Source organism: Neovison vison, chromosome 6 (assembly GCF_020171115.1).
Source record: "Neovison vison isolate M4711 chromosome 6, ASM_NN_V1, whole genome shotgun sequence".
NCBI lineage: Eukaryota > Metazoa > Chordata > Mammalia > Carnivora > Mustelidae > Neogale > Neogale vison.
The window spans coordinates 141,257,789-141,270,819 of NC_058096.1; the positions used below are offsets into that span (position 1 = coordinate 141,257,789).

A 13,031-nucleotide genomic window follows, 5' to 3' on the forward strand; every position below is an offset into this window, starting at 1 on the left:
ATTTCGTGATTTAAAGATTCTCATTTTCAACTCCCAGTTAAATTTTTTGATCATGGATTTAAATATATCAAACACCTCCGATATACTAAAATCTAAAACTTTAATACTATCAAAATACTAGTTCATGCAAAGTAACAAAGTCAACAGAATGAAACAGATGTATGTAAATACTCATACTGTAAGGGCCACTTTAGCTGTCTTTTATAACTAAGGGCATAATGTTGTCACTAAAAAATGTAAAGGCAATTGAGTCTAACCATTTTAGCAGTGCCCCCCTCAAAAGAATGTATTGTTAGTAGAAAATGAAGACTATCTTTACTCATATTGTTCACCTCATAGAAAAGTCTTATCCCTCTAGAATGTCCAGCAGATATACCTTCCTTGTAACCACTATTCCCCCAACAACCCCTCAAATTTAACTACGCCATCTAGTATTCCTCTAGTTCTTAGTAAAATGTCCCCATTAGAACACTGGTCATCATCTACATTAGTTCCTTCCATGTCTGTCTCCCCTCCGAGATGATGAGTGGGCCATGTTTTATTCATCCTTGGGTCTTGGAGGTTTAGCACACTGGCTTGTCTATAAGGGGTGTACAATAAAGATGTGCAGGATGAGTGAAGATTTGTTAGCTCTCCTGAACAACAACAACAAAAAAATATATATATATTTAAACAAATATATATATAAAACAAAAATTTATATTGTTTTTTATGTATATTTATATTTTATGTATATATGACCATATATATAAATATATATTATATATAAATAATAGTATATGGGGGCGCCTGGGTGGCTCAGTGGGTTAAGCCGCTGCCTTCGGCTCAGGTCATGATCTCAGAGTCCTGGGATAGAGTCCCACATCGGGCTCTCTGCTCAGCAGGGAGCCTGCTTCCCCCTCTCTCTCTCTGCCTGCCTCTCTGCCTACTTGTGATTTCTCTCTGTCAAATAAATAAATAAAATCTTTAAAAAAAATAGTATATGTTTTATAAACATATATAAATATATGTATATATTGCATATATGTAAAAACAAATGTCGCAAAAACACTTGTGAAACCTCTGGATTAGAAAAAAACTTGAAAAAATAGGATTACGGGGCACCTGGGTGGCTCAGTTGGTTAAGTGACTGCCTTCGGCCCAAGTCATGATCCCAGGATCCTGGGATTAAGCCCTGCATGGGGTGGGGTGGGGGTGGGGGTTCCTTGCTCAGCAGGGAGCCTGCTGAGGTAATCTGATATGGAAAATAGACAAATACTGAATATCAATCTCTATTAAAATATTCTGTAAAAATTCTACCTTTAAACTGTATCTTTGTCAAATCAAAAATCAGTAATCAAGCCTTATATAGAGCTAACTATATAACTATAAAGCACACCCATAAGTAAATAAGCAAGGTATTTGTAAAATGTTTAAAAATATTTATAACTTTCCACTTTTAAACCATTCTTCTTCTTTGTATTATTTTCTCAAATCATAGATCCAGTAACACACTTCAACATTACTGACCAAATATTTAAATTGACATTGTCCATTTCACTACCCTACTTAAAAAGTACAGCATGGGGGCACCTGGGTGGCTCAGTGGGTTGGGGCCTCTGCCTTCGGCTCAGGTCATGGTCCCAGTTTCCTGGGATTGAGCCCCGCATCAGACTCTCTGCTCCGCAGGGAGCCTGCTTCCTCCCCTCTCTGCCTGCCTCTCTGCCTGGTTGTGATTTCTCTCTGTCAAATAAATAAATTATTAAAAAAAAAAAGTACAGCGTACTAATATATACTACAAATAGTAACCCATGGGGCTGACAGGGGTGCATTTCAACTGGGGACACCAGGAAAAAAAAGAAGTGTGTTCAGGGGAAGGGACTCTCAGTGATGACTGACTCAGAGCAGCTTATCCTCATATTTCAAATGTATGCCTGTCTTTTCAATGATAAACATTTACACAGCCTTGGATGATTGGAGCTTGCAGCTGACTACGTAAATAAACAAATACAAAAAAATTTTTCCCCTAGAGCTGGGCTACAGATAATAAAAAGGGCTTGAAGGGGCTTCTGAAGCAAAGGAACTCAAACTAACATGTATGCTCAAGTCAGTTTGGGTTATGTTAATGTAAGACTGTAAATGCAAATAAGCCAGTTAATTAGTTAAATGGAAGGTAACATTTTCAGGGCCTTATTGGATCAATAACTAGTTCAGACAGTTGTATATCACAGAAAAGCATAGACACTGACCAGTTCCATTATCATAAAAAAATAATAAAGTTACTTCAAGAAGATATATTCATCATTCAAGTGTGATTTTTTCCCCCTTCTTTCAAATATGGCTTCATTATGGAGATATGAATTAAGGTATTATTTTGATTTTGGTTTCTGGATAATGCAATGGTTACATACATATTTTGTGCTTTCTGAAATTATCATTGATCTATAAAGGTTGTCATGCTAGGTCAACAAATATGAAAACAAGAAATAAGAAAATTTGATACTGAGATTGTGAGGCTAAATAAGTATGGCTTTTATAAACATTCTTCCTATATAATCTATAGATAACTGTAGATATTTATAAATTTCATCTTTTATAGATAACTGCAGGTCTAATCCTTAAATACTCATTTACTGCCAGTTTAGGACTGCAGAGGATTTTAAAAATACTTTTTGAGTATTTTTAAAGAGATGAAAAGTTGATTAAAACTTAAAGGAAATTTCATGAGAACCTGGGTGGCTAAGTGGGTTAAGTGCCTGAATTTGGCTCAGGTCATGATCTTGGGGTCCTGGGATCGATTCCCATGTTGTCTCCCTGGACAGTAGAAAGCCTGCTTCTCCCTCCCTCTGCTCCTCTCCCCTCTTGTCCCCTCTCTTCCTCACTCTCTCCCTCTCTCAAATAAATAAACAAAATATTTTTAATAAATTAAAAAAACTTAACAAAATTTCAAAAAAGAGAGAAAGGAAAGATGCAGAAATTTATCATGTGTTAGATAACTGGGCCAGGTGTTCTACACCTTATAGGTATGCTCCCTACAACTCTATGATATAGGAGCTGTTAACATTCCAATTTACAAATGAGGTAAACAGGAATCAGATTCTTTTCCCTAATGTCACACAGTCAGTAGATGATAGAGCTAAGATATAAACTTTAGTCAGTCTTACTGCAATCTGTATGTTTTTTCCAAATTGTTTTCCTGAATCATTATTTATAAAAACTTACAGAGTCTGTATCATATAGTTACACAGATTCTCAACAAAATATAGGCAACACAAAGTGAGAAAAGCACAGGGCACCTAAGTGGTTCAGTCAGTTAAATGTCTGCCTTCGACTCAGGTCATGATCTCAGGGTCCTGGGATCAAGCTCCACATCCGGCTCCCTGCTCAGCGTAAGTCTGCATCTCCCTCTCTAGATGCCCCTGCCTGCCCCCTGCTCCTTCTCTCTCAAATAAATAAATACAAATCTTAAAAAAAAAAAAAAAAGTGAGAAAAACAATGATCTAAGAATCAGGAAAAAAAAACCTTTCTCATCTACTTACAAAGCACTGATAGCCTAGAAAAATAAAATGGCAAGGGCTTAGGAACTTAAAACTACTGGGTGGTAGAAGAGTGGGATGGAAATTCAGGTTAGCTTCTATTATCTTTAGTATATGCTGTGAACTGAATGTCCCACTTCGCCCATATTCATATGTTGAAACCCAACAAGCAGTGTGATGGGTGTTCGGGGCTGGGCCCTCATTAATGGAACTAGTGCCTCAGAGAGCTCTCTAGCCCTACTGCTATGTGAGAGCACTGTGAAAAGATAGAGAACCAGGAGCAGACTTTTACTGGACACCACATCTGCCAGCACCTTACTCTTGGACTTCCCAGCCTCCAGAACTAAAAGAAATAAATTTCTGTGGTTTATAAGCCACCTAGCCTGTGATATCTGTTATAGCAGCCTGAACAGACTAAAAGTGTAATATTCAGCAATTAAATTGATACCGAATCCATATTCTTAAATGTAACAGAGTAACAAACCTTTATCACTCTAAGAGTGTAAACCAGAACCCAGATTTCTAAATATTAAATCCAAAGTATGCTTTTACTCTATGATCTCTACTAATATTTTAAATCACTACTTCATGGTTGTTTCAAGACACATATGACCCACTTACATACAAATGGGACAAAAAAGTTATTATACTAGAAATAAATGTAAATGATAGAGGATATTTGCCACATTCTCTCAAATTACTGATTACATATAAATAGGACACATAAAAATATTTATAATAAAACTATGAGACTACTTCTTAAAGTTTATTCAATGACTAAACAGTGTTCAACTAAATGTATTTTTATTATTCAGGAAAAGAATCTACTTTGGAGTGAAAAAGCCAAACCAGCTATAATTTCTTTAAAAATGTTTTATCAACTTCAAAACAGCCTTTAACTCTATGGGGTACAGAACACACAATATTGATAAAGAGAGGCAACCTCAAAAGCTCAAATCAATATTAAGAAATTATAAATACCACCCAATATACAGCCAAGTGGCTTTTATTTATTTTTTTATTCTTTTTTAAAGAGAGAAAATAAAAAATATAAAGGGGGAAAAGTTCCCTTTATTTCTGCAACAAATGTTCTTTTAAAATATGAAATGTGTTATTTCTTAAAAGGAAAAAACAGGAAGCTAAAAAGAATGGGTAGTTCTTTAACTAACGTGTACTTCACATTTGAGGTCTTCATAAATGTTTCAAGTCTCAAGTCATCCCACCATCCCAGTTGTAGGATTTACTAATTCAAAAGACATGCATAAGTATTTTGCAATCCTTTCTGCATCCATTACCTTTTTAAAAAATGAACCACCAAGGTTTCTAACTATTAACAATCTTTGTTTATTGGTGATGAGTTATAACAGAACAACCACTGGCTATTACTATTTTGAACTGTGTCTCCTGGAGTCAACATTTCATTTATAAACTATTATTTGAAAATTATCCAACTGTCAAAAGTCACAAGATAATACATTTTTCCTAATGGCAGAGCTTGGGAAAATATACCCAGCAATGATACCATGTGAAATTAAATTGTAGAAGTAATTAGGGTAGACTACATGATTTACTACCCCGTATCAGAATCTAGAAAATCATAGTTAAGTAAACAAATTTATTTAAAAATGATCTACAATGACTTATTTTCTATCCTATGACATTTATACAACACACCAAGATGATGTCTGAAAATTAAGCAATATTCTGGGTTTCCCCATGAATGCCAATAACTTGTCTGGGTCTTCTCTAACTAAACTGACTATTTAAGCAATGTATTTTAACATGGATTTGTTACTACATAAGCACTACCTAAATCTCAAATGAGGCAATTCTAAATCTTTATATCCTAAATCAAAAATGAGGCAAAAATGAAGTTATTTTCTATTTTGGGAATCATAACATTATATGTGAAAAAAGCATTACACGGGTTAAAAAACCATACAGACTTCTATGAACTTTTGTGGAAAGGTAGAATTTGACCAATAAAGATATTTAGAAACATAGGATAAAAAAGGGAAAGTTTAAAAATGTTCACCTTCAATTTATTTCATAGGTCACTGTTATACCATCTAATAAGATAATTAAAAACATGCAAGCAGCTGGTACTACAGCTAAACAGATTAATGTAATAGTCTGTAGTCATATGTGCTGGCAAGGGGCTCGCCTCTTTGGAGAGGAGAAGGTCAGCTGCCCTTGGGAAAGGAGGAGGGTGGTGGGGAAAGAATATTCCTTCTACCATGCGGCCTTGTGCTACAGTCACTAACTTAATCATCTACTGCAAACTGCTAATCGGCAAACCACTATTCTTCTTTCATACCCAGCAAGGGTCTCTCAGTTTTAATATTTAAGTAAGAAATACAGAAGGCTCATATAAACTGACAGAGAACACTGGTCTTTAAAAATCATAAGTTCTACTGCATAAACCAATACTAACTTCTCAAGTCTTCTAAATTTTCCATTTTAACACATCATCTGCAAATTAGTTGGGAGACATATAACTGAATTTTAACAAGAAGTTCTAAAACAAGATCTAATCTATTATCTAGGCACCATATAATATTCATACTGGTGCCTTAGTTGTTAAATTCAGCTGCACTCCATTGGAATCAAAGAAGCAAAACCACAAAAGACACAAATCCAGGTAAAACCTCCTGGCCTATGAAAAACAAATCTATGAACATTAGGCATATAGTACTATTGTGTTAGGATCTGATCAATTATGTATTTCAGAATTTGTCAAAATTCCAAAAATCCACGTCTAAACTTATACAAAGAATAAAACACCTTCCTTATATCATTGTTATGTGTACAAATTTGCTTTTGTAGCAAATTTTGAAGGCAACTGGAATACTGTTTCAGATTGAGAGTTTCAAGCCTCAGGTTAAGCTTGTTCTTAGCTTCTTTCCTCCAAACAGACAAAAGATATTGTCCTGTAAGTCACACATTCTTTTTTCCCTTCCTTTCAGTGTCTCTGTATCAGGGCACTGCAAAAAATTCTCAATACCAGGAGGTTACCAGTGATGATGATGATGATGAAGCCACAGACAAGAAAATAAACGCAGCTACTATTTACTCAGCATTTACCACATGACACTATCCCATCAACTCCTCCTTCTTACCCCCACTCTAATGGTGAGGAAACTGAGGCTAAGACTTGTCCAAGTCTCCAAGTATTTGGAGTTAGGATCTGAACCATCTCACTATATATTTAGGCATTATTAACAAATGAAAAACAAAACAACAACAATCAGTGACTCTGCCCTCTTGAAAGTGACAATCCAAGACCACAATAAGACAAACACATAATGGGAAGAAGAGTACAGACTTGGGTGACCAATTCAAGACTGAATTCAATAGTTAATAAAACCTCCACATACACTATAAAAGGGTACATGTATTGGAGGGTTAAATGAAGGCTAAAGCAACAAAGTTGCCAATTTAGATGAAAGATATTAATTCCAGAAAGAATAAACACAATGGGTTTGCAATTGGATTTTCAAAATGCTTTATCTCCTACATTTGATCAGTCTTTACAAGAGTTGTGAGGAGGAAGCAGGTTAGACATTAGAATGTCTGTCTTACAAGATGACAAACTAAGGTTAATCATTATCCTGGATAGAAGTATACAGAACTTGAATATGATGGTACTAGGCTGGCAGCCAGAACTATCTGACTGTGAAGAAAGGTCAGGATTTCTTAAACAGTTTAAATAAGACAAAGGGAGAACTCGTAGGCTAAAGGAGCTTTGAGGGTTAACAGTCACATTTTTCTAATAATTTATGTAACGTTTAAAATAGCAATGATAGCAACAGAAAAATAATTTTCATTTTCAAAAGGGAATTTTACTGACAATTCTGTTGCATTTTAGAGTGATCACGCAACAATTCCTAGGTTTTATCAGTTAACCTTAATATGAAAATATACCCCAGAGCTATGCTTCTATGAATTCTGCATTTAACCCAAGTGTCAAATTCACAAGTAAGCTCATTATATTGTAAGAGCTATTGCCTGCTGAGTAGAAAAATATTCATTTCACACCTTAAATACTATAATACTATTTAATAACAGCACTGGCCTGCCAACTATGAAAAGCTCGTTTTTATATATTGTACTACCTGAGCTTTTTATCTTGCCTTTTTAATTACAACAATAAATTAATATCCTAACATTACAACACTGACAGGCATTGATTAAAATTATATTAGTTAACAACATTAGTATTTATTGTGCAAAGTTGCATTAGGAGTTCATTTTCAAAGTATAATTATCATTCAATAATACTAAAACATTTTAATCTTCAAACTATTCAAGAATAAAATAAACTACAAGATAATACTGTGCCTTCACATTAACACATTTCTCTTAACTTTATATTATGTCCATTATTTACTATAATTAGCTAAACTACAAATGTAACAATAAAATTTAACTCACCAACAAACTATATACAGATATGGATTTTCCTTCCTTTGAAATACATTCCTATTTTCCTTTTGTCTTAGCTATTTTTATTGTATTTATATCTAGCAATGATACTAACAACATAGATTTCACATATATTATCATATTAACATTCCTCACTTACATGCCAAATCATGAATGTTTAACTATCTTTTATATTCACTTCAGCACTAAAAGAAGGATTTGAAGAATTCCAACATTTATAAGGTAGGATGAGTACACTGAAAATATAATGACAACATATGAGCTTTACTGCTGTGATAATACCCTTCTAGAACACCATGGGAACATAAGCCTTTTGTAGTATCTGTGACACTTGAACGACTGATTATTTATACAGACCCCAACTGATATAAAATAAAGATGTCAAGTGTTTCAATTACCATCTCATTTCTGGAATTCATGAACAAATTGTAAAAAACTTTCTAATTTACCACATTCTTATTAAGTGCTTCCTTCCTGTGCACAAGGCCCAATTCTAGATATTAAAAGCTTGCCTAGATTATGAAAAGACAAATGACACAGTTCCAATTAGGGACATACAATATGTTTTCAAATAAAAATATAAAGAATCCAATCATAAACTCCGTATTTATTACATAAAAGAAGGAGTTACAGCTTGACATTCAAGTGAGTTTCCAAGTGTACAGTGGTTCTTGTGTGTACTGTATTCTCACTGCAAAAGAGTCGGAACTAATTAACCATCAGGACAGTGTACTTGAAGTATTTCTTTAAGAATCTGCACTGCTATCTACAATGCCTAAATGTATTATTATTGAATCTGAACCTTTTTTCCTTAAAACAACCTAGTTTTTATATTACATTGGTTAAGTATATGAATATTCAAATATCACTGGAAATAATATAATCTTTCTTCTTCCTAGGTTTCCCTGTTATGAAGCACAAAATCCATAAACATTTACTCAAGGAAATTAAGTAATAAGGAGAATATTACCAAAATACCAGAGAAGATACATGTTTTCTTAACCAGCACATCCTTTAAAAAAAAAATCACTAACTGAGATGTAACTGCCCCATTTGCTGAAGAACCAAATGGGATATAAACAAACAGCACTTGATGTAACCACAGGTTACATTTCATATTCTCTTAAACACTCATAAGGAATATATTCTGTTTTAACAGGAAACTTAAACAAATGGAAGCCTTTAGTAAGGTAACAGATATACTGCAAAAACAAAATAAAAAATGGATCATAATGGAGCTTAATACTACATGTGCATTCATACCAATTATACACTAACAACTGATGTCTACAGTAAGGCCATTTACTTTAGAACCTAAAAGGTTACACTGTTCATTACAGCCTGTAGAACAATCACATATCACAATATTCTTTACATTTGACTTATTTTTAGAGCACAGATAACATTTCCTTACTATTCTAAGATTGGAATCCTATAACATCTTGTATATTGTCTTATAATAATATGTATCTATGTATTCATCACCTACCTATAGGAATTAAAAGTCCCATCAGAATCTAAAGTAGAACTTCTTCTTCCATTTTTATTTGAATCTCCTGGAAAAAAAAATTTAAAAACACTGAAATAATGAAGATTATGAAACTGAATATTTTAGTTGAAAAGCTGCTGAGTGACAGCTCTATGCAGTATATTGGGTCCAAAAGCATTATCCCTTTACCCCTAACCCCCAAATATCTCTTGTAATCAGAGGTCCTTATGCAAAAAATTCATTTCGATGCTAATATATAAATACCACCATTCCTAAATTGGAGAGAAATACTATCAAAATAATTGCTAACAGAACAAATGAAGCACAGTACATTTTTTAATGAATCATAATCAACACCAAAATTTATCAACCATTTAATCATGCATTAGTGTTTATAAACAAAGGGCAACTCTTTGTTAGTGACCAAGTCACCTGTCCTGACCATTGGTACAGCCAAAAGAGAGCAACAGACAGGGAACCTAGGATATTTCCCAGTCCCCAGCTCTCCATGGCCGAGGAATTTGGTGAGCAGAGGTAAAAGAGAAAGCAGGCTTCGGAGGTGGTGAATGCATTCCAACGAACTTTTCATACACCTTAATATTGTCCCTAAAACTTTATGTTTTAACTGTGGGCAAGAGTTCAGCAACTTTAAAAATGGAAAAACAACATTGAAAGTTATTTCAGCATCATATGGTAATATCAAACATTTAGAGAAAAAAAAATCCCACTCAAGAAACTGTTATATTCATAGTATCAAACTTAGAACAAATTCATACCTATTAGTTTAAAGATTATAGAATAAAAATAAATGTGCTAAAGAAGTTTAAAATATGCTTACCAATGCCACAGTATAAAATATATATGCTTATTGATAGAAATTTAATTTTAGTAGTTTACATTTTAAAATATATACTTCAAAATACAGTTTTTATGAAACCATAGTATACTACTATTAAATAGACCATTTATTCTTAGAAACGAATTAAAAAGACTAGATTCTGATTACATTTTATACTTCTAATTCTTGTAATGTAACTATCAAACATCAGGTTATATTCATTTTTATGATATTTAAAGCTTAATAATTTAATGATTTATCCATTTTAATTTATACTTTTAATCCACTTTGAACAATCTAAGGTGCCACTGGAGATCATCACAGTGGTCCTGGTTAAGTCAAATAGTAATTACAGAGCTTTCACTTTAAAGATGAGATTATTTTTAATTATTGAGTACAGTACTTAAGGTACCATACTTATATAATTATGGTACTCATTAAATGGTTATTGAAAGCTGAAATGTAATTTTAATGACAGCTACCTATTTTTCTTTGCACATTTTATAGTTGACAGATTAGTCAAGAATGTTGGGTCTTTTCAAAATCTTTACAGCTGTGCCAAAGTGTTTAGGAGGACAAGAACTGGACTGAGTCCACTTACTTTTCAATTTTTTTATTTCTGTGTTCTAAAATGCATTGTTGATGCACCACACCCAGTGTTCCATGCTATTCTTTTTTCAAAATGTACTTCAGGTTTTGTTTTTTGTTTTTTTTTTTCCATTAAACAAAAATCCTAAAATGGATTACAGCATTCAAAACTACTGCCAAATTTTATAGAAGAAAATTATCCAAAACCACTTAAATGTTTAAGATCAATTTAGCTGGGCATATTTTGTTAGTTCTTTGAAAACATGGATACTATAAGATTGCTCATAGAAAATACTTTATTTTCTTAAAAAATTAAATGGTATTATAATAAATAAACTAAAAGGATTTAAAGAAAATTACTCTGTTTCTTACTAAATGAAAATTTCTTACAACACATGTTATTTAACAGCTTGCAGACATTTCCTGTGAAACATTCTATAATCAGCATAAAATAAGTAACTATATCATACATTTAAAATATGAGCCTTCTTTCTCTTTAAAACTAAAGATTATAATTACTCAAATACAGAAGATCTCACCAATAGAATATTTCTTCCCTTCTGCTGATATTTACCAGATCAAATATAAAATCCTTCAAATAATTAAGAGACTTTCAGCTTCTTAAACTAGGTTTTGCCATCATAATATATTACAAAGGTTTTCTTCATTTTATACGTGTTTCAAAATGAGCATATCACATTAAATGTAACCTTCGAAGGATGGGAATAAGGAAAAAAAGCAGTTTTTCTTTTTCAAAAACATACCAAATAAAGAGTATAATTATTTTTCTGAATAGTATTAGAGAAAAGATTTCAGAGTTTGCTATATGGGGAAAAGGCAGTAAAGTTTTGAAGCGGGAAAAACTGCTTTGTTTCTTCAAACCTCTAGTTGAAATTAATTATAGCAAATGTTTATGAAAACATCTGTTCCTAACAGTTATAAATTCTTAATTTTAGTATGGACGATTCCAGATTCTTATTTTGGAAGGAAACTGTCTGACAATTGAAAGATTTACAAAAGAACAGGCACAATTTGTAATTCTGGAAAACTGTATATACAGTGTGTATATCCTGCAGAGATTTTCATTTGTGTGAAACATTTGGAGGGGCTTGAAACTGGTAACTAGGAGAAATCAAAGACAGAGAGGTTCCTCTTTGACTTAAGGTGTTATACAATAAAAAAATATTTGTAATAGAAGGAAACATAAACCAAGAATTATAAATAAATGCTACTTTACTATGAACCTAATTTGGAGCAAGTATAATAAACCAAGTATTAATTTTATCAGGGATTTTAGTAAGTCTAATGCCAATACAATCATGGAAAGATACATGTAGTGTTCCCCAAAAATAACAACAGAGGGTGCAAGAGAGTTTAATATGATGTTTTTAGTTGCTGTTCTGATTCTTGTACTAAGTTGCCATAACTGTAAAAAGGATGTAACGGTTGCTTTCAGATCTCTTTCCCTTCTTCTCTTTCGCTCTCTCTCTCTCTCTCTCTCTCATATACACACATACAAATACACACGCAAGCATAGGTATGTTATTACAATAATCTTGTACGTTATTACAATAATCTTGCACAAAGACCTTTAAATGATCAGACAGCACAGATACTTAAAAAGTGCTTTAAGATAACAGATCACCTTTTGGTTGCTTGAAAAATAACTTAATTTTTAAAATGCAACTGTGATTTTAAAAGTATTTCAGTATTTAATGTAAATTAACCAATAAGATAATCTAGATATACTTACTGAGGAAACTCTAATAAATACATAAATCACATACATATTATGTATGTTGCTATGTGTATGTATATTGTGCAACATATATTCACAGGGATAGTTCATCAATTATTTGTGACAATTACAATGTGAAATTTACATAACAGACTAATTTCTCATTGGTAAATAACTGTAAAATGAATTCCTAGCACTCACAATTAAAATAAATTGACTGATTTGAAAAAAATACCTCTGTAGCCGAAGTATTTTAAATGAGGATAGACAGAGCATATATTTTCCATTAGTAATTTCTAACATATATATCTAACTTATTAAGCAAATAATGTATATAATGGTGACTTAGATCTCAAAACAAGATAAATTGCAAATTCTTTTTTAACTTTTACTGCAGTCGTGTTTGGCAAAGGGCAT

General features: G+C 32.7%; 1 protein-coding gene across 4 annotated transcripts in view; it reads right to left on the reverse strand.

Moving 5' to 3' along the window:
- TBC1D5 (TBC1 domain family member 5) overlaps positions 1-13,031 on the reverse strand; it is a 555,945-nt gene that overhangs the window by 257,952 nt on the left and 284,962 nt on the right. For all 4 annotated transcript variants that reach the window (XM_044252521.1, XM_044252518.1, XM_044252519.1 and 1 more), the window contains one exon: positions 9,451-9,517. In XM_044252521.1, coding sequence (XP_044108456.1) covers positions 9,451-9,517 — 67 coding nt within the window. The remainder of the gene's footprint in view (positions 1-9,450; positions 9,518-13,031) is intronic.